This window comes from Pocillopora damicornis, chromosome 1 (assembly GCF_964200805.1).
Source record: "Pocillopora damicornis chromosome 1, jaPocDami1.2, whole genome shotgun sequence".
NCBI classification, from domain to species: domain Eukaryota; kingdom Metazoa; phylum Cnidaria; class Anthozoa; order Scleractinia; family Pocilloporidae; genus Pocillopora; species Pocillopora damicornis.
In genome coordinates this window covers 6,338,299-6,360,031 of record NC_142670.1, presented here as the reverse complement: position 1 = coordinate 6,360,031, position 21,733 = coordinate 6,338,299, and the positions used below count along the sequence as shown (strand labels likewise).

The 21,733-nt window shown below is 36.7% G+C and overlaps 1 protein-coding gene and 1 pseudogene across 2 annotated transcripts in view; one reads left to right on the top strand and one right to left on the bottom strand.

The window, feature by feature from the left end:
* Positions 1-21,733, bottom strand: part of LOC149051612 (uncharacterized) — a 418,635-nt pseudogene that overhangs the window by 360,926 nt on the left and 35,976 nt on the right. The window lies entirely within an intron of this gene.
* On the top strand, positions 7,738-19,975 carry LOC149051618 (uncharacterized). The gene is made up of 12 exons (XM_089199889.1): positions 7,738-8,040; positions 10,148-10,177; positions 11,019-11,386; positions 11,844-12,033; positions 12,595-12,699; positions 15,546-15,592; positions 16,120-16,214; positions 16,413-16,515; positions 16,613-16,701; positions 17,454-17,574; positions 18,552-18,593; positions 18,772-19,975. The coding sequence occupies exons 1-12, from the start codon at positions 7,959-7,961 to the stop codon at positions 18,943-18,945; spliced, it is 1,446 nt and encodes a 481-aa protein (XP_089056015.1). The 5' UTR covers positions 7,738-7,958; the 3' UTR covers positions 18,946-19,975.

Sequence of the window (21,733 nt, the reverse complement as noted above, 5' to 3'; positions counted from 1 at the left end):
GAAAATACTATATGAATTAGTAAATAGCTTCACTTATGTTGCTTAGGCTGTAGCTGATTCAAATTAATTCAATTTGTATTTATGCTTTTTTCTTCGTCCAGCTGTTAAGCAATTTTATAAACCACAGACTTAGCTTGTTTAATGATATTTAACGAGACTTGCCTGGCATCATTGGTATTCTATGGAAAAACTATTTCTCCTAGAATCAAGTTGCCAGAGAACACGAGTATATGATATACTGATTGATCATTTAACCAGTAATCAGGCCTGTACCGTATAAATCAATTTTGGTGCAAATAATATTTTTTAAGTACACAAATAAAGTTGGCAATAAATAACGATTAACTATTTTGTGAAAACTTTACTAATGAAAGGAACATAAATACAAATATACATAAACCATATACTTAGGGACCGATTATCGTTTATCGTCAGGGAAAGGAGGGGGTGGGGTGGGTGCGTAGGATGTTGGTTTCTTGTGCCACTATAAGATTTGGCTGAGCCTACAATATTTAATCAACCCCCCCCCTCCCCCTCCCCCTCCTCCCCTCCTCATCGAGTTTACAGAAGGTCAATTTTCAAAAGCCTTACTCTGTTGGCAACCCTAATCCCCTCTTGTTCCCACTGAAAACCAAGTGTTCTTGCCCCCCCAAAAATTGTCATCCACACCCCCACCCCATCCCCAATTCGTCGGTACATGGTGACTGATCCTTAAGCACGAGATACCCCAGCCCACGCCAGTAAAACTGTATGGAGTGCTCCCCCGTGAACTCGACAAATTTTAGGATATTTATCTCCAAAGTCAGAAAACTCTACATAAAACTACGAAACAGCGAAGCAAAGCTCGCAAACATGTTCCTCCGATGAGCTACAAATTTCTTTAGTGTAGTTATCTCCATTCCAGTTATCTCAAATCTTTCTCCTGTACTCACAGGGTCTTCAACCTCACATTGTGCTTCCTTCCCCCTTTATTTTATTTTTTTCTTTTTCTTCTTCGTTCATAAAGTTAAAGAATTTACTGCCGGATCAATTTCGTGGTATATTTCGGTTTCCATCAACAATATGCTAGTTAGCATATGGTGTATTAAGGGGCAATTGGCAATTACTCTCATCCGGGACTCTGAGACCTAAAACGTCAGCAGAAAAGCTAGTTATTCCTGTTTTTTTTTTTTCCATCGGATCACCCGAATGCATTACATCATTACCCCCGCCATACTCCGTTCAAGCCGTCAAAAATCATTGGAAAATTGTTTGTTCGCTAAAAGATCATCTCCACTAAGCTTGAAGCTAAGGTCTCATAAACAAGAACGTGCTCCTTACTATTAAGACCCTTCAAAATCATAACCATGATTTATGAATGGATCGCATTTAAAGAAATATACGTATTCCTTGCAGTTGTTTGGAGTATATATTTAGATTTTCTTTCATATTCCTTAAATGGAAAACATTTATGATTGCTTGTCTATCCAAAGAAGGAAAAAAAGGAATGCCCCAGACCGATCTATGTAATAAATATTTGTGAGTATTGATTTAGCACCAGGTTAAGATAACATAGAATTCATGTCAAATTATTTTGTATTTTAAACTTCTTGTCCCATCCCTTATGTCATTTATATTAATGAATCTAAATTGACTTTGTTTTGCAACTGTTTGACGCTGCGAATACTTATTTTGCGTGAGGTTCAACTACGCCTGGTTAAAGAAACTACTAAAAGGCGTTAACGTGATTTAACAGGGCTTCTTAATATTCATCCTTCACTGCGTGAGAAACTCGGAGGTATGCTATTCGATTTTATTTTAGAGCCTCTTCATCAGCCTTGGACCTTTGCTTAGATTTTTACCTGGTGAGGCTTCCACTTTGAAATGAGAAATTCAATTCAATCCGATGGTTGTCAAGTTCTTCGAAGCACGTTTTGTTGTACGATTCTTGAGATCGTTTTGATATCAACTTATTCATACAGATTAGATCTCGCTTCAAAAGAAGGATCACTCGTGTCACCTCAACTACAGATGAAGAAACAAGTATTAAGCGAGCTTCTTTGGTCGAAACAAATGATCCTTCCACACTCCGATCATAAGTCCAATCAAAGATCTCTCTCCGTTATGTCGATGCTGAACGTACACATTTTCTTCTTGGTTGTGTATAGTCACCAACTGTGATCCCATTGCAGAGCAGTTAGACTCAGCAGTAAGCCATGGCAAGCTTGCAAGGCTTGTGAAGTAGCAGTATCCTTCGAAGTAACCCCACCCACCACTGGGTGAAAAGAGAAAATAAGGAACAAAATTAACACCCGTATAGCGGTATTATTGTGGTAAAATATGAGCTGCTAGTGAGTAGTTGGTTTTAGTTCTGCGTTTTTTCACCTAAAATGGTTGTAGGTTTTTTTAATTTTTAATTTTTTTTATTTTTTAATTATTATTTTTTTATGTCTAATAATAACGCTAAACAAAAAACGAACAAAATCCAAACCAGAAAAAAACAAAACGAAATTAAAAAAAAAAAAAAAAAAAAAAAAGAGTAAAAAGGAGCAAAGCATGGGAAAACCAATGGGTTTCACGGGTAATTTTGGCACTTGCTTTGAGGGCCCAAATTTTTTTCTTAGGTACTTAATTTATGCTAGATTGTATATCTCTTGTTGCGTTTGAACATCCCTCAGCACTTACAGGCCTAGCCGTATTCTCACCTGACAAAACAGTATAAGACACTGAAAGGGGGTCGGATTTTGTCTCGTACAACTCTTTCAGACAAACTCTGAATCCTGTCTCATTGACGTACCAAAGAAAAAAGTTATATCAATAACTACAATAATTAAATGAAATGAAATCTAGGAAAGAATGAAATATGGTAGAATTAAATACTTATGTAAAGCTCAGTAATCATTCGGTAAAACTTCATGAAGTTCTGTTTATTTGTTTTTTTTAAAATTTTTTTTTCCGATTTTCAGCTGGAAGATTTCTTGCAGAGACCCAGCGAAGAACGGTGGACGAGCACAGAAACCATAACTTTTTGTGTTAGCAGCGGTACTTTTTATGATCGATTAATCTAGTGCTTCCGCAGACGCTGTTGTACTTATTATCATTTGTGTGTTCACATGTTTGTGATTTCTCAAACACTGAAGTTACACGACTTCATCTCCTTTATCCAATCTCAAATCTCGGATAGCAAAATAAACAAAAAATGAAAATTAGCTTCGTATAAAACCTTCCAATATACATGGCACGTTGTGTAATGAGGGAGAAATTACTTTAGTATGATTAAAGAATAATGGTGATAACCGCACTTCATTAGCAACTCCACCTACTAGTACCCCTTGGTAAACCATCCAATCAACTGTCATATAGCATTTGCATGTCTTTCGTTTTACCCGGCAGCCATCACGCACGCGGTGAATCTATCGTAGCTGACATTTTCAACCCAGGACACACCGGCATCATGTAAGTATAATTTGTCACTGGTGTCTATATGGTTAACTGTGATCTGAACTCTGAGGGCCTTGTCAGGACAGAACACAAATGGCCTGAGGCGAATGACTTCACAGTGGGGCTGTGGGAGACTTTAAAGTTCATAGGGTTTATTTTATTACCTAGAGAAAATCCTCTGTCGTTTGGGATAGTGAAATGGAAACGAGGGAAAAGTCTCTGATTTTGGCCTCTAAGGTGTGGTGAAGTATTTTATCGAATACGAGTAATAACTAAAGAACTTAAGCAGTACTACACGGGAGCAACGAAGCACGAGTGGCTCCGCATATCAATATGTATTTTAGGTTTTGACAATAGACAAGATTTTCAGTCTAAGAGTGTTATATTGACATAACTGAATAAAGGGAGTAAGATCAACTTTTTGGGAGAAGTGCCTAACAACACACTGAAATCAAAGGGTTAGTAAAGAAGCAAGCGAAAACAAATAACTCTTCATTTCCCAACGGACACACTGTTCACGAATGACATGTAAATTCACGTGGCTGCTCGTCTTATGAGATAACTCAAAACGTCTTCGTCAGATGAACAGCTAATGCTCGCTAGGCGAACCATTCAAGACTCGAAGTAATATGTTATCAGTCCTTTCCAACTCACGGTTGATATCTCTATTTGGTGATAAACTGAATAGCCGTTAGAAGTGGCTCAACACTGATTGCTAAGAAATCATTGAGAGTGAGACTGATTGTTGTGTAAACTGAAAATTATAACAATATCGGTAAGCTTCTTTTAAAAAGAAAGAAATTATTTTTCCTACTCCATTGTTTGCTACAAGCTTTAAAAAGTGGTAACTATTCATTTCTTTTTTCCTTTTTTATTACTTTGATAAGTTATATATATATTAATATATATTATTAGATATGGGGCCCCGTTCGCATGACTTGTGCACTAGAGTCTCACTTGATCGATAAATTATCCATCTGACGCTTCAGTTCCATTGGCTGGTCAGGAGAAGGGTGCTACGTCAAGTCTACTGATGCACACTAAACAGAGATAACTGTATGACGTCAAGTTTCGTTATGGCTTGTGAAAATTGGCCGCTATTGAATTTCCATCCATACCATAGAAAAATACAAAGTCAAAAACAAAAAGACTACGAATTTCAAATTCTTTGAATGTAATAAAGTGGCTAATTAAACTTGCGATTTATAGATAAGAGCTCGTTTGAGGAGAAGGTTTCAGGCAATCTTCCCAGCAATGGATGATGGGACTAGCACAAAGTGAACATCTGTAATGCCCTCGGAAATAAATAACGATTCCACAGCCATTGCTGCGCCGAGAAAAATAAAGGTTCAGCCACTGAGTGACACCGAAAAAACTAAAAAAGTATTGAACAACTTAAACCTCCATGTAGTTTGCAACATGCTACATGGTACATAACAGCAAATTGAAATTTCGTAGTAAGGCATACCTAAGCAAAATATTGCAAGTTAGAAATCCGGCAGAAATTATATAATATCAAAATGGAACATTAACTGGAAAGCCACGAAAAAAGGCAAAGCTAAACAAAAAAAGAATAAGGAAAAAAAGATAGGTCATTATCTCTACAGAAGAAAGTCCTGATTTATTTAAAGTTTTTCGTCAGCTAATGCCAACCTTAAGTTGGCTTGTCAGTGCACTGTCTGTGATTTGCAATCAGAGCACCATTTTCTATACAAGACAATATTATACTTTTCAGTTTTTACCTATAATTTGCCATTTGTAGATGCATATGCATATGCATTTTGAATAAATTCTGCTAACTCCTAATGACCGCACAAAACGATATTTCATTTTCTCAGAATGGTTATTCAGTGGATGAATAAACATGTATGAGATTTGAATCCGCTTTCAATAGGGCGGAAACGATCAAGATTTAACACTTGAAATAAAAGCTCTCCGTGAGGATTGAAGGCCCTGCCAGTCTCACCAATATAACACCATAAACAGTCACCACAAGGAATTTTATAAATAACATTTGTTTGCGATTCCAACGATGGTCGAAATTTTGGAGCCGGGAACTGTTGTTGAAGGGTGATGAGTGGTTTGTTCACCACTGTGATGTCGTGTTTTTTGAGGACACGAGTCAGAGGTTCTGTTACGCCTTGAATGTATGGAAGATAGGCGAACGACGTGCGTGATTCGGACCCCTCGACCATCTTGAAAAATGTTCCAACAAGTTCCTCCGGGGACAACACTGTTGAGCGTCGGGTTTTGTTGGCCTGGATGTTTTTAAATTCATTCATTTTTTTAAAAACATCCAACACAAGAAAGAAAGAACAATAGACTTTGATAATGCATCTATTATTGACAAAGGCGGTTTCAGAACAAGAAAAATACTAGAAGCGTGGCATTCCAAGTTAACTCCCAATGCGGACAACAATTCCTGTCCTTTGCCCGGACAATGCAACATTCTTTTTAACAAACATTCTTAGTTATCAGCATTTTTAATTTTTACTTTGTACTTCACACCTAGTATTTTTTACCTTTTTATCATTTTACCCGTTGAAGGCTGTAGCGTAAACAGCCGAAAGCTCGTATTTTTAAAAGTTTTAGCCAGAGATCGTTTTTTTAAATTTCATAAGATGTTTTATCCTGGCTGCGGCCCCTCTATCTTTTCACAACTAAAATAATCGACCAAGAAACACCATGTGTTAGAGTGATATACGTTTGGCATCTTAATTGCAAAAACCAGTCATGCTGCCTCAGTGATTGTCAACATAGGACATTGATATAAATACTCTGACAGTTTTCAACTGAAAACAAATCAAAGAGTGGTAGATTTAGAATATTAGGTTTTTTCTGTATCGCGTCTGTATCGTGTTTCGATTGATTAATAGCTGGATACCCGATAGTCACAAGCACAGATTTTAGTTTGATTTGCAGGAGAAAACTGAAAATAACATCGAAACAAAACGAAATGCTGTATATGAAAAACGTTATCCTTTATAATCCTTCGCCACCTGTGTATGGGCGATGTTAATCCACCCATCGTCCTCCTATTTATGTGTGTAACTATGACAATTGGACATTGAAGATGTTATAATGAATCTACAAGCTAAAATGCTAAGTTCCTTTTAAGCCATAAGGGAGAAAGATTTGGACTCAAACCGTTTATAGTCTCACTCTGCAATAAGTGAGACTGACATCAAATCCTTTTACATCGCTATGTAGGGCCTAAGTGAAGCAGTCTGAACAAGCAATATTTCAAGAAAAACTGTAAATTTGAAGTGCGCCGCTAGTCAAGTGAAAATTATGAAATTTTCGTTGGATACACGAGGCCAAGGCGCCTTACTGCAGTGCTAAAATATGCGAGAATTTTCCATCAGTAGGTTTATTATTGAAGGCCTTGCAGACGTTGCATGACGTTAGAAAAAGAAGTAGCAATGGTTATCACATCCTAGAGTCCGTCTTAATTTTTCGTTTTCTCGTTTTTCTCTGTCTCCTTGACCTAATAATTCTCGTTTTGTCGGCATTAAAATGAAATATTTTAATTCCCTTTGATACCAATAGAGTGATGTTTAAAATCTCTATTTTACAACCTTCAATTGCTATCTGCGGTCAGCTTAGCTAATTTTTAGTCTCTCAAGAAAGTCTATATTCGTGAATCGCCACTTAAATAGTTGAAGGTGTTAAAATTCTTGAAGGTGTATCTGTTTGAAATCGTGGAATTAAAAACTTTTTTTGTTTTTCGGTCTTTCATTTAGGGGTGCCAAATAAATGAAAATATATTGTGATTAGATGGAGGCTCAACCCGAAAATTTCCCCTGGCAGACATGATAAAATACTCATTTTAAAATTTCTTCTTAAATCAAGTAAAACATGCTCAACCTCATTTCAGTTCGTCATGCACACCAGGAAATTCGGCTCAGTTATCACTAGGGACACCAACTGAGTTAGACACCCTTTGTTTTATTTTAATCCTCATTCATTACACGTCTCTCAGTGGCGATGTCATTAACACAAATACGTCAGTGGGTGCCCAACCTACGGGTGAATTAGAATTGCAAAAGATACCGGGAAAAAACAGTTGTGTGACTCATTGACTCGTCATCCGCTATTTTATATTAAGAAAATAACAAGTTTGAAAACTGTTTTGTCGGTATTAAGGGGAGTTTATGTGGAGAAGAGTACCCAGGGTGAAAAAGATTTCGGTTCCTCTTTAACCAACACAATAAAAAAACGTTCGCTTTGAGCAATTTTTAATTTACAGCCACCTGCTACTTCCTTGTGGTTTCCATTACACTTTGGTATTTGAGAAATAATTATCCTTGTCATGTCCTGATATTGCCTCAATTTAATATGTAAATACGGACCCAGCTAGTCAATTTAGTGCCAACAAACCGAAGGAATAATGTGTTAGAAACTCACTCCTAATTTGGTCTCTGCTTTCTTCCTTGTTCGCTCAAGATCTAACGTATCTTTGTGTTCAACGTCTGCCCAAAGCCACTGAACAAAGACCAATACCTTCATCGCTGTTTCACGAGACGGTGATCTCAAAAATGCCGAATTCATATCTGAAAGTTCGAAAGGCAACTTTGGCCAAAATATTCTGGAGAATGATTTTTCTTGCACAAATGGTTGGTGAGTATGGGAAAGTAATCTAGTAATCTTTAAATGCGTAAACTTTAAAAAACTCGATATGTTTGGTAGCGCGGCTATTGGTTGTATGTTGTACTTTCAATTTCGCTTGTTTTTTGACGGAGCTCTTTAAAGCTCTCTTAAGAGCTCTTTGAAGGGAAAGTACGGTTTAGAAAATGTTACTTCTGTTGAAAGCGCTTTTTCACAGGAATTCGAAAATAATTGTCGTTTTGTCCTGTTCGGAACGGAACCCAGAGAAATGCAGTTAAAACAAACAATTTCTACTTCGCTAAGCACTGAGGAGTCATTTGTAATAAGATCGATATCCCAAGCTAACAGTGTTCGACAACGGGAGACTTCCTGACGCTCTTCACGTAACATGAGGCTTTGTTCTTATATATGAAATAAATTTGGAATAGCAGACTTCCTATATTTATTTTCTCAAGGTAGGTTATGTGGTAATTCTCTTAAGAGTTAATGTCAGCATGCATCAAACAAACAGCGGCAAGTCGCCCGAATTCGTTTTCTCTCCTACTTCCATATTTTGTAGCCCGGTATGTTCTAATAATTGTGGTGTAGTTTTTTTGTGAAAATTTATTTTAATTTTTGAGAAATATTTATTTTTCGTTCGACCTCTCAAATATGCAAATTTTCCCCGTGAATATTACCCGAGTTGTGTGATGTAACGAATGTACTAGACCTACGGTAATTTTGTTCGCACAATCCTTTGTTTTATCATCTAAACTTAATTCCCTGTCGTTACTGAGGCTGGCAAACAAATATTTATTTTTTGGTGAATATTTTTAGTCCGACATACTTTTCCTATGTCGAAAAGTAGTATCAAAACAAAGACAGTTTTAACAATGACCGATATGACAAAATCTACTGAGCTCCAAGCTTTTATAAGACAAAAGGATGGTTATAAAGTTCCTGTAAAAATTTCCTTGTGTATTTGTGTTGTTTTATCTCGAGACGAACTCAAAGTCCGGCAAAATTTACTTGATAGCGACTATGAAATATGCATAGTGCGCCTACTTGTCGCCACCGTTAACTGGCATAAGTCATTACAATTTGCAAAAACATCTAACATAACACTCTTACCTTGTTTATTTATGGTTCTACTAGCTGTTTCGATGATCACGTTACACACTCAATTAGCAATGTGAAATAAATCTGTCGCGGCACCGCGCTGTTTCTTTGTAAAAACTCAAAAAAGGTTACTTTAAAAACAGATTCTACTTCAGACGAATTATCTTCGATTCCAGATGAAGTCGATCTCCATGTAAATTCATTTCTTGACAGCATATACTCTCGCATCTCATAACAGTTGCCGCAAGAGCACCACTCGCAGTTTACAAGACGTCAGCGCTTGCATATTTCTCCTTTTATCTTTTCCCGAGGTGCTTCGTTAACAGCGATTTCTTCTTCTCCCGAAAAAGAGCCACTTTACGGCTTAAAATATCAATGAAATAAAAATAATAATGAAAAAAAAGATAACAGCTATTTTTCTAAACCAGAACTGAGCAGTTTATCAAACATTCTGTCTGTTTGTTGGAAACAAATGGTATCTATTCATCCGTCCGTTCATTCGTCCTTTAAGTATAAATTCATGGTTTTCTCTCTCCTTTTTATTGGGGGAAGGGATGTCAGGTGGTTCAATTTTTCTTGTCTCTTTCGTTTGCCTATTTTTTTAAAAGTAATTTACCAATTCATATCACCTTTACTGTTTTAATTATGATACAAAAAAAGCCTATTTTATCAAATCATTTCTGTCAATCACCGAATCACTGTTCTATGCATTGACAAAATACGTATAGACATGGACTATTGCTTCATGTGCCTCATGTCTTCTGAAGTAATGAATTTTTCATTGTATGCAGTTATTTTAGTGGTTTCTCGCAACTTCCTTGAGGAATTTTTTTGTATCTGGAACTGTCGATGGCATCCCGCGTTCCTTCACATAAAAGGCTAAAAGCCATTGAGCAAACGAAAGGGATTTTGCTTCAAAAGCCACCTTCAACTTGTGACCCCTAAACCCCAGCCCTCACCCCTTGTTTCGGTATGGCTGTGAATTGGGGAATTATATATTTTTATTTTGTCTCTATTACAGCTGGTATGGCCATTCCGACTTCAGCACAAGGTATGTTTTGTCTTGGCGAAAAAAAAAACAAAAATAAACATGAAATAGAAATTATAAAGGTTCAAAATTGTTCGACTAATTAACCCCTGCCGTCAGAGGTTAAACAATAAATTATCTGTTGCTAAATAAATCTAAAAAAGCGACCTATTCCAAAAGATCACTGATATGTCATTGCTTGTATTTGTCCAAAAGAGGAGAAAAAGCAAACAAAGGGGGGTTGTGGCCTAGAAACGTTAGAAAGTACTATGTTACTCAAAGCGGGACCCGTCCTAAACAATTAGGAAAAAATTAAGAAAAAAAAACTGAGGGTTCTGAACATCCCAATAATCTTTTTTTATTTTTATTTATTTATTTTTATTATTATTATTTTATACAAACTCTCGATACCAAACACTCACTACTTTGTTCAACGAATGGAAGGTGAGAAGTGAGAAACTGATACTAAGGAAAACAAAAAAACGAAAAACAAAAACAAAATCAAGAAAAACATACCTATACCCATACAAACACAAACCGAAACTGCAATGCGTTATTTACCGGGTGGGGAAAGCAGCTGGGGTTGAATTCGAGCAGTAAAAGGATAAAGAATCAAGCGGAAAAAAAAAAGACAAGCAAGTAAATATAAAAATATAAAAACAGTATGTGTATGAACGAGGAACAGCATTTACAATGCAAAATGTCTCTTATTAATGTTTACGAACATGACAGGACGGAAAACGCGTGCACTGTAAGTACCTCCCGTTGTCCCATACAAAGCCTTAGAAAACTTTTCTAAGGCTTTGTATGGAACAACGGGAGGTACTTACAGTGCACGAATTATCCGTCCTGTCATGTAACGCAGATGGGCATTGCTCCCGCCCCGATGATACACTCGCACCCTCAGAGCTGAACTGCTCGGACTGTCAGCAACATCGTGATAAAATGCGTCAATACTGGCATAGGATGGAATGCGACAATAAGACATCTACGTCTATTGACAAAACCTGCTGCAGCTCTTGGTGTAGGCAGTTGGCCTCTTTGTTCTGTCAGACGTCTTCCTGGAGAGATCACTGTTTTAAAATGTGGGGGTGCAGAAAAAATGAAAAAACTCGCATGCAGTTTCCTATTATATTGACAAATACAACAGACTCGTCGTATTTGGGCAGAATCCAAGTGAAACAGTGCTGGAAGCCGAATTTTACTGCCATCAAGCTAACACCATTGAGCGAGGTAGATGTATTTTATTTTTTTGTAACATTTGTAGTGCCTATTGTTATTGGTCCTTTAATTCTCCCCCTTTAGACACTGTAGAAACCAATTCCCCTCGTAACCACAGTCCGCGTAGCTATCGATAAAAGTTCGACTTTCACGCGGATAATGCAAAGCAAGAAATGTAATTTCGAGTACATTCTTTCTTATGTTATCAGTATTTCCTATGTTATTTATAATCTTGTAATCAGTCGTTCCATTTTTAATGTATGACAGTATGTTCGTAACACTTTACCTAGAAACCACCGGCGATGACGTGTAAATAGAAGAGTTCGATCGAATCGTCAGGAAATTAAACTCCTCTTAAGTTTATTGGTTAAACAAAGCTCAATTTTCCAGACTGTGTAACCCATGAATTTATTAATTCCTTTAAGAGCTAGGCTACTGAAGGTTTTGTGTAATCCAACTACTAACTCAGTCCCCAGGCAAGAAACTTGTCGACACCATCCTAAAAGAAGTGACAAACTCTCCTGGAAATAAAGTAACTAAAAAAAATATGGAACGCACTTTCCTCACTGTTACTGATTTGGAGGAAGTCATAGGAAATTATGCTCAAAATCGCCTTAATCAAACCGTACCTGAGATTGACATCCGTGGTGAACATGCAGGTGAGTAGATGTTAAAAGCTGATTTGGACGTTTTCTTGATTTCTAATTCGGAGTTCAGGATGAATACATGCATCATCCGTGGCATATTTTAGAAACATCTGCTAACACTACAACTTTTTAGACGTTTTGCGAGGTATGAAACGCCTTGGACCTCTTTTATGGCAGTTTATATCAGCAGATTCCCCTATCGCTCATCAGTTATCTCCAATTCCCAAGAATTCTTTCTATTTTCCATGTGTTCTTCAATATCGTCATGGTCAAGAATAAGCTATGAGGAATTGAAAAAAAAAAAAGTATAGGACGAATAAATAAATTAAGAAAATGAAAAACCCTTCGAATATATGTTAATAACAATGATCACTAGCACTTTATGTGACATTTGAATCGAGAACGCTCCTTTGAATGATGATCCTTGCAAACTACTTGCATTTACTACCTCTAAGTGATGGTTCCTCAGCCTTTTTGTCCCAAAACTTTTGAGGCCGACAATTTGTGACTGTTACGAAAGCATCTGAATTTATTTTGGCCCTCCCTTAAAATAAGTCGCTGTTTTTCTGTTAGATATATTGGTCAGGAAGATTTTCCACGAAAATGAGACTGGAGTACAATTTGAGGATGATAAAGGAGAAAACTACGTCAGCCTTCCTGTTACAGGCTTCGATAAAGGTTGGAGAGCTATATTTTTCACTTTTTTAGATAATGATATATCTTTTCGTCGTATTATTTAAATTATTTTAGCGATTGTTAGTGTTCTTGGTCAAAGGGGGGCTGGGTTTCAAGTACTAAAGAAAATTCTAGCTGAATGGCTGATATCTTAATCTAGTTGTATTGATTTTCTTTTATTAGCTTATGTCTCCTTTGGTCGACGTTTTTTATTCTTGTTACAAAATTGAGCATACCAATGAAACATACCAATAAACGCACAGGGCCTTTAAACCGTGACAACTTGTTTTTTTTTTTTTTTTATATCAAAGTTCACACGGCTACTAGGTGGACAATCAGACATGGTTTGATGCTACTCTGGTTTACAAATTCAATGGATGCAACCGAAGAAGTTACAATTCATAGACCTAACATTTCAACACTCCTGTCCAAAGCCTTCATCAGGGGTGATCTAAACGCTGCAACAAGAGGTCCTTTTATATGATCACTAATTAGCTGCTTTTTCTCCGAAGAGGTGTAATAGGCGTTAGGAAGTAAGCCGCCATAATCACGATTTAAGGAGTGTGGGTGGAGTTAATATGCAAAGTTTCCAAACAAAGGCCTGTGTGCTCCGATAAAGCTGACTGTTCTTTTTTGTAAAAGAACATCACTTTTTGACGCTCTTTCAAACGTGTACAAACTGACGTTTGGTCTGTCCGATGTATTTGTTATCACAGTCATTACAAGGAATAGAATAAATGGCGTCGGCTCGTCTGAACAGGTTTTTGAGCAACTTCAACGTTGTGGTTGTTAAAAATTCTCTTGACGGATTCCGTAACACCTGAATGTAAGGAATAACAGCATTACCAGTCGCTGGTTCCCTTTCATCAGGAGTGCTACTAGTTGTAAACGGTTTATTGAAGTTACGGAGAAAGGTTTTTGGATAGCCATTTGCCTTTAGGACATTAAAAACATATTTCCTCTCCTCAGTCTTCAAATCGAGTGACGATGGTAGACAGTCAGCCCTCCTGAGTAAAGTTTTGGCTACAGAATTTTTATGGCAAATAAGGTAGTGAGAAAAAAAGAGAAAAAAAAAAAAGCTTGTAAGATTAGTGACTGTACGTAAAAAATGTTATACAGCAACGAAGTCTTATGTCCACGTTTTTATGGCTTACTTAAATTTCATAAACCGGGAATTCCTTTGAGACCCATTGTCTCTTTTGTTAGTTCTCCGACTTACGCAATTTCTGGTTATCTTGCGAGAATTTTGTTGCCTGTTGTTGGGAATACTGATTACACTGTCAAAAATGTCTGCGAATTTGCGGATTTCATAAGAGATAATACTCTTAACGCTTGTGAAGAATTAGTATCTTTCGACGTTGTTTCTCTCTTCATTAAAATCCCAGTTGATCTTGCCGTTAAGGTTGCGGAGGAGAGACTCTGAGAAGATGCTTCCTTAGGACAAAGAACTTCTTTGCCTGTAGAGGATATTACTCATCTGCTGTCTTTTTGCCTCAAAACCCCGCAATTTGCGTACAAGGGCATCTACTATCATCCATCCATCCAATTCACCCTTGAGCGTGAAAAGTATAGACATTTGCCCTCTCTTGTTTTTCAAATGTGTCCGGAGGGGTTCAGGGTACTTTAGAGACAAATGTCTACCGTAAACCTACCCACACCGACTGACAAATACCTCGCTTTCGATTCTCACCACCCTATTAGCCATAAAGTAGTCTTCGGTTACATTCATTAAATCTGTAAACCAGAGTAGCATCAAACCATATCTTATTGTCCTTTTTTCTCAATATTCTCGTAGTATTACAATTGTTTCCATTATTACATCTTAGGATCAGTTGTACTTTGTGTCATTTACAAAGATCTCCATGAAATATTCCTAACAGGCCAGACCGACTCTGTTCCTGTCGATAAAATCAGGTTTGCTAAAACTTAGTATTGCATATAATATCTTTCATCTCAAATAAATCTCTTTTGGTATGCTGATAACCTATATACGGCATAAGAGAAATTTTCTGGACTTCAATTTGAATTTCTCGTTTGTTTCTGTTTCTTTCGTCTTCATTTTGTTTTTCTACCTTTTTATTAATTTATCTTTTTGTCTTTTGATTGTTTTTCTTTTTTTCTGTTGTTGTTGCTGTTTTTTTTTCTTTTAACTATTGCTTTGTTTGTTTATCTATTGGGTATTAAATAGTAATATCTTGTCTGCAACGATATGGCCGTGGAACAACACTTTCAGAAAGGATGTTACGTTGAGATTTAGAAACCTTGCGGTAAGTTACAATTAATCAAGAAGAGCTGCATCTGAATTCGTAACTCTGAAATAGAGTTTGAACAGGGCTAGTATTTCTGGAAAATTTAGATAAAATTTTTCAATTTAACCTTCCCTTATGCATCCCTCTGTTCCATTTTGGTCTTGCTTTCTTTTTTTTATATTTTTTTTTGTTTTTTTTTTGTTTTGTTGTTGTTGTTGCTTGTCGTTGCGTATACTACTGATTTGGTTTTTTTTTTCTCTTCTTTTTGCGTGTATGTTTTTGTGACTTTTGTGGTTGCGTTTTCTTTTTTCTTTGGTTTTGATCTGATTTGTTTTTCCTTACTATTTCTATTTATTTTTATTATTATCATTACTATTATCATCATTAATATTATCATCATCTTGTTACGTCAAGGTCTTATTTCTCTTTAGGGAGTTTCTTTAAAGAGAGGAAACAGACTAGAAATCTTGCGAATAATTCTTTACATCGATCTAAAGTGATGGGGTGGGGTATGAAAAATTCCGGCGAGAGCACTACCCTCTCCACATTAGCCAGCGAGTCGCTGTACTACGTAACAATAACGGTACTTTACGGTTTTAGGATGCACCGAACAGAAGCTGCGTGTTTTGGAATACTTTAAAAAACAGGTAAACCGATTTGAATGAGTTGATGACATCGTTCACTTCAAATTATCAATTTGCTTAAGGACTCTGCTTTTGTGCTCTGGTACATCACGTTGTGTGGTCACCTCTTACTCCTTCTTTTTCTCCTTCTCAGGCTTCCGCGTCCTCAGCGGTCTGTAAGGCTGGCAGTTGTTTTGTTTGTTTTGTTCATTTAGAATCTAAAGACTGCTTTCTAACTGTTTTCTGCTGTCATTCTAGTTGGTTAGGACAAGGGTGCCTCCTAACATCGAGGAACGAATCTTACACTGAGTGCAGCTGCAATCATTTGACTCACTTTGCAGTTCTTATGCAGTTTGACAAGGGAACTAGCAGTAAAGTTTTACCTGAGTTAGGAATATTGCTATGCATGCATGCATTGATTTCAGAAGGCAATAAGACTACAAAGCATTGATGTGGCACTTTTTCTTACATCTGCATTAATCCAGGTATATGGTGTGTAGCCCTCTTCCGTTACCAATATTGAACCACTGTTTTTGATTTCATTTTTTAAGACTGACGAAAAAGCGCTGAAAATTCTCACATATGTGGGCTCGTCTTTTTCTCTGGTTGGAATCACTTTAACAATCATCAGTTATGCTGTTCTTACGTAAGTACATGACATAGTTACACGCAAGCATTCCAAAGCAAGCCGAGAATATAGAATCAACAAGAAATGATATCAGTTTAAATGCATAGCTAAGATTCCTTTAAGCAGCCAAGTCGAATCATAAAAATATAACAAGGCTTTGTATAAAATGAGGATAGAACTGACTTAGAATAAAATCAGTCATTTACTTTTGATTAGAGACATGAGAGGGCCCTTATCTCAGATTCGAGTGAGTCTAGTCGCTTCACTTGGAGCAGGTCAAATGATCTTCCTAACCGGAAGTGGTGCTGTTGAGAACAAGGTGAGATGTTATATCAAACGAGAAGAGAGGAATCTCTTTCAGTAAATCTTTATGACTTTCAATCAACTCTTAACTGAACTTTTTAATTCCTGTGCAGTCTGCCTGTGTTACAGTAGCAGCTTTTGTGCAATATTTCCTAATGGCCGCTTTCTGCTGGATGCTGATCGAGGGAGTTTATCTCTACCTGTTTGTTGTAAAAGTTTACAATATCAGCGACAAGATCAAGGTTTCTGATGGATTTTCATGGGGTAACTATGAAATAAAAAACCCATTCTCTCTTTAATGATCTTTTGAAATGTAAAAGATGAACATTGCCATCAGCTAGACATTACTATCATCATTTGACTCATTCACTCATTTGAGAGTGAAATGTTTATTTCTCTATCTCAAGCTAAGTACAACATCACAAGTTGGCACTTCTATAATTGAAAGTGACATGTGGGTAAAGCAGGGAAAACGTTTATATAAATTTCTCCAGAAGTACACTGATTATGGAACTGAAACTAGCCAACTAGCTGGTTATAATATTGCAGTTTTAAATATGGAAAAATATTTCTGCGGGCCTGCCTCTACTTTCCATAGGGGCAATCAAAAATCAGATATTTTATATATTGGCGAGGATGTTACTATGTATGGTAGAAGTGCCAACTTGTAATGTTTTGTTTAGTTTGAGATAGAAAAATAATTATTTCACTCTTTTTGCGACGTTTTTGTATGACAATGAGGCTTCAGGCCTCAAACAAGCAGTCGTTGTTGCCATGGCAACAAGAGTGCTGCGACCTTCAAAGAGAGTATTTTTATGCATCTCCTCTGAGCGCCTAACCGCATGCAAAATTTGAAGGGGGTTGAAAATTTTTATTTCCCAAGATGTTTGATTCTTTCAGAGACTTGCTCGTAAAAGCAAATTCTCTTGATTTTCTTTTTTCGTGATTTTATAGGCTTGGTGTCAGGGCATGCGTGGTGATGATTCCTTTGCTTGGGATCACGTGGCTATTTGGTCTTCTGTCGCCCCTGCATAAAGCGTTTGCATACATTTTCACAATTTTCAACTCCACTCAGGTAAACTGAATACAGCTTTTAGTGAACGAAATCCGTGCTCATACGGTACCAAAGTAAAAGGGCGGTTGGTAGATTTAACTCTGACTGAGATATTTCTGTTTCAAGTATGCATCTTGACAAAGATTAAACTCAGTGCTCAGAGTGCACCTCATCTCAGGGCACAGGTTCACCTAACCCATGTCTATTAAGAACTCGTCTCTCCTGACACAAAAATAACTCTCACATTATTTTATTAATTCATACTTGAAAAAACACACGTTACGCGGCTGATGAACTTTTAACAGTAACAGCTTTCTTTAGAAAACAGTGTTTAACCCTTTAACTTCCAAGATATTAGTAGTAATTCTCCTCACTGTCTGCTATACAATTCTTCTGATTTCACTTCTGAGAATTTGGTATTGGATCAGCTAATAATCCCCTAATTGATACTTTTCTTGGTTCTCATCAGTTGTCTTCTTGATTTTGTATTGATATTGTAAGGAGAATTTCTCTCTTGGTCACTCATGGGAATTGTAGGATTGAAAAAGAAAAAAAGGGAAAAACAGATCATGATTCTAAGATTTGTCTTTTAAAAAACGACCCTCTTTACAATTATATGAAAAAGTGAAACTCAGTTTTCCAGAGTCGATTTAGGACATGACAAGAGAACACTAACGGCCTCACAATCGAATACCTGATATGATAAAAGTTTTCTTGATCTAATTATATTCCTCTCAATATTCCTGAAGCGCGTGAAAAGTGCCCCGTGAAGGCATGAAGTTGTACTACCCCTTCCTTACAAATTTACCAGGTGGTGAACTTAGTGTAATACAGAGACAAAGTAGAGAACTCATGCTTAATAGCAGTAAATAAAGGTTTCGACATTTTTGCTACCCAGCAAAATTTAATCTTGAAAGGGTTGAGGTTGGAGGGTTGGATGAAAGCGCTTTGAATCTACTAAAGGCGTTAACGTGATTTCCTGCATTGTGATTTAACAGGGCTTCTTGATATTTCTCCTTCACTGCGTGAGAAACTCAGAGGTATGCTATTAAATTTTATTAAGAAGTTTCTTTGTAATTTAGAACTTTGCTCAGATTTTTAACCCGAAAGCTTCCACTTTGAAATAAGAAATTCAATCAGTTCGATGGTTGTATTTATTCGAAGCACGTTGTGTTGTACAATTCTTGAGATCGTTTTGATATCAACTTATTCATACAGATTAGATCTCGCTTCAAGAGAAGGATCATTCGTGTCACCCCAACTGCAGTTGAAGTAACAAGCATAAAGCGAGCTTCTCAAGTACATGAAACCTCCATGGTGATATTGCCAAGGAAAATGAATGTCCAGCCTCGCAATAACCATGAAAGTGGCACTGAAATCTTTGAGACCTGAGTCGTCATCGAATTGTTGCTTCTCAGCTTAGAACTATGCATATCCTAAATTAAGTTCGTTAAAAAAAAAAAAAAAAATTAGAACACGCACAAATAACCCTCATAATGCTCATATAGCTTTCTATCGATCCGAAGATTAATAAAAGAACATCTCAATTAATCTAAAAGTCTCCTCCTTGTCGAAGAAACGAGCACTGGATACATTTGTGTTAAGAAGGTCTACATCTTACCAAAAGGAGAAAATATTATGCAGATCAATGGTAATCAAAATATCGTTACTCTCAGTAGAGGCCAGAATTGAAAAAAAAACAAAACAAAACACAACAACAAACAAACCAAAAAAACTATTTATAGTTTTTTCTTTCGGCAGTCGTTTTTACTTGCGTAATTGTTTCAGAATTTTTCTCCAGGGAGTGTTGTTTGAGAAATATCTCCCCGTGAACTCTAGGAGTGACCATTCTGATAAGCCTGTTTCTCCCAAAACACTCACTATAGCTTGAGATTTGAGCGTCAGACTATGAATTTTTGACAATGAACCTAATCCATTCAAAAAGCTTTTTCGATATGTCATGGGTCGAAAAAAAAAGACTTTATTCATTTCCTCATTTAAAAGTACACAATTAATAACATTTTGATGAGGAGCATGGTTGACAATGTCTCGATCGAATCTTTTCGCGGAATAACAGAAAGAAATCTCAAATAATCTCCATGTAAGCCTTTTATTGTCAACAAATAAGGAATCAACCCTCTTTACGTTTCATGATATCATTCTCATAAAATATATTAAAGTTCACATGGCAACCAGGTGGACAATCAGACATGGTTTGATGCTGCTCTGGTTTACAGATTTCATGAATGTAACCGAAGAAGTTACAATTCATAGACCCAACGTTTCGATACTCCCGTCTAGTGCCTTAATTGAAGGCCTAAATGTAATAACTTTCCTAAATGTAATAAAGTCCTAAATATTATAACAGTTGGTCCTCAATGTAATAAGCCTCCAATGCAATCATTTAACATTTGTTGTTATAGCGAACATCCACATCCACCAATATTCATGTCACATTGCAGACTCGCTGATATTAACCAGCCTTTTTTTTTATTTTCTAGACTGAAGTCGATAAATATTGGCTGCAAACCATTACACTTATGAACAATTGGCATCAAATGACAGCTGGCAAACCAATGAGAACGCTGACCAATACATCTCCATGTATCACTGGCTCAGACTCTTAAGTACAATAGATTTTGAAAAAATATGATAACGTTATTATTGTCTACTCAGTAATGGAATTAACAAGTCGTAAACCAAATTACAGACCTCGACGAGGGAGTCCACTGAGTTGTAGGTCGCACAATTGGCAGGCTCAGATATACATTTTTTTCTTTCTTTGGCCGAATAGACTTTGTTCGCATTCACATTTGTTTCCCAATTCGGACCTCGTGACAACACTTTAGAAAGCGAATACTTTCAAACCCTCGAATATCTTCATGAGTATATGAATATGAACAATATACTTTTCTCCCCAAGAGAACGCGATTTGGACAATTATGTCCCGCGCAAGAAAAAAAGTTCGTGAAGCGGACTTACAAAGTTTGTAACTATTGGACAGTGTTAGCAACGAAGTCGCAAGAAGCGGCAGAAGCAGTCAAAACAAAGAAAAAATCAGACGACCCTCTTGGGTTTATCGTGTCGCACACACGGTGGCTTTCTTTCTCGGCTCTCAAAATAAACAATTCGTTCTTGATTTTTATTAAAGCAAAATATTTTTTCAATATCGTAAGTCCTTTATTGACCAAGTCAAGAGATTGTAAACTCTCTTGACCAAGCCATTCGGTCGAGGTGGCTGAATATTAGCCTCGTTCTTTTTCTGCGTTTTTAAATGCAAAAATAGAACCCGGCCAGTATCCAGCCATCCTGACATTACGCTCGGTCAATAACTCATATGAACATATTTCATGCAGACCCATATAAATCTGGCAAGGGAACACAGAAAAAAAATGCACTTCCGAGCCCGGAATTTGTCTGACGTTTAGATCAGTGGACTTCCTCTTCTTTATAACTTGATTCATGAAGTGTTAACTCAGCACTGATCACGCAAGTATTTCTTCAAAATCTGTTGCACTAAGTAGTCTGAGCCAATGATATAAATAAAGGTATTGGTCGGCATGTCCGTTGTTTTGACGTCTGTTCATTGATACCAAAAGCACCTCAGTATGAGAGTTTGTGGCCAATACTTCTCGACTTACGTCTATAGCAAATGAAAAGACAAAAAAAATGAAACGAAACGAAACGAAACAACAACAACAACAAAATATATATATATATATTTTTTTTTTAATTAAAATGATAATGATAATAGTAGTGCATGTAATAGACGAATATGCGCCGTAATCATGGTTCGGAGACATCTGCTTTAATAATTACACGCAAGGATGACAGAAACGCTTCTTCGTATGATTGAAGTGGGTAGTATTTCAAATTTTTTGTACAGAAGGACTTATTTAACCATTATTTTATGTAAAGTTGATAAGCGCCGCACGTCAAGATTATGAAGTTTTCTTTGGGAACACGAGGCCAAGACGCCTTATTGCAATGCTAAAATATGCGAGAATTTTCCATTAGTAGGTTTATGATTGAAGGCCTCGCAGACGTTTTCTCGTTTTCCTCTGTCTCCTTGACCTAATAATTCTCGTTTTGCCGGCATTAAAATGAGATGTTATATTTCCCTTTGATACCAATAGAGTAATGTTTAAAATCCTTGTTTTACATCCTTCAATTGCTATCC

Coding starts and splice junctions, on each gene's coding strand:
- LOC149051618 (XM_089199889.1), top strand. CDS start 7,959: ATGCCGAATTCATATCTGAAAGTTCGAAAGGCAACTTTGGCCAAAATA. Junction 16,215..16,412: donor ATCAGTTATGCTGTTCTTAC/GTAAGTACATGA, acceptor ACTTTTGATTAG/AGACATGAGAGGGCCCTTAT. Junction 18,594..18,771: donor ACTGCGTGAGAAACTCAGAG/GTATGCTATTAA, acceptor TTATTCATACAG/ATTAGATCTCGCTTCAAGAG.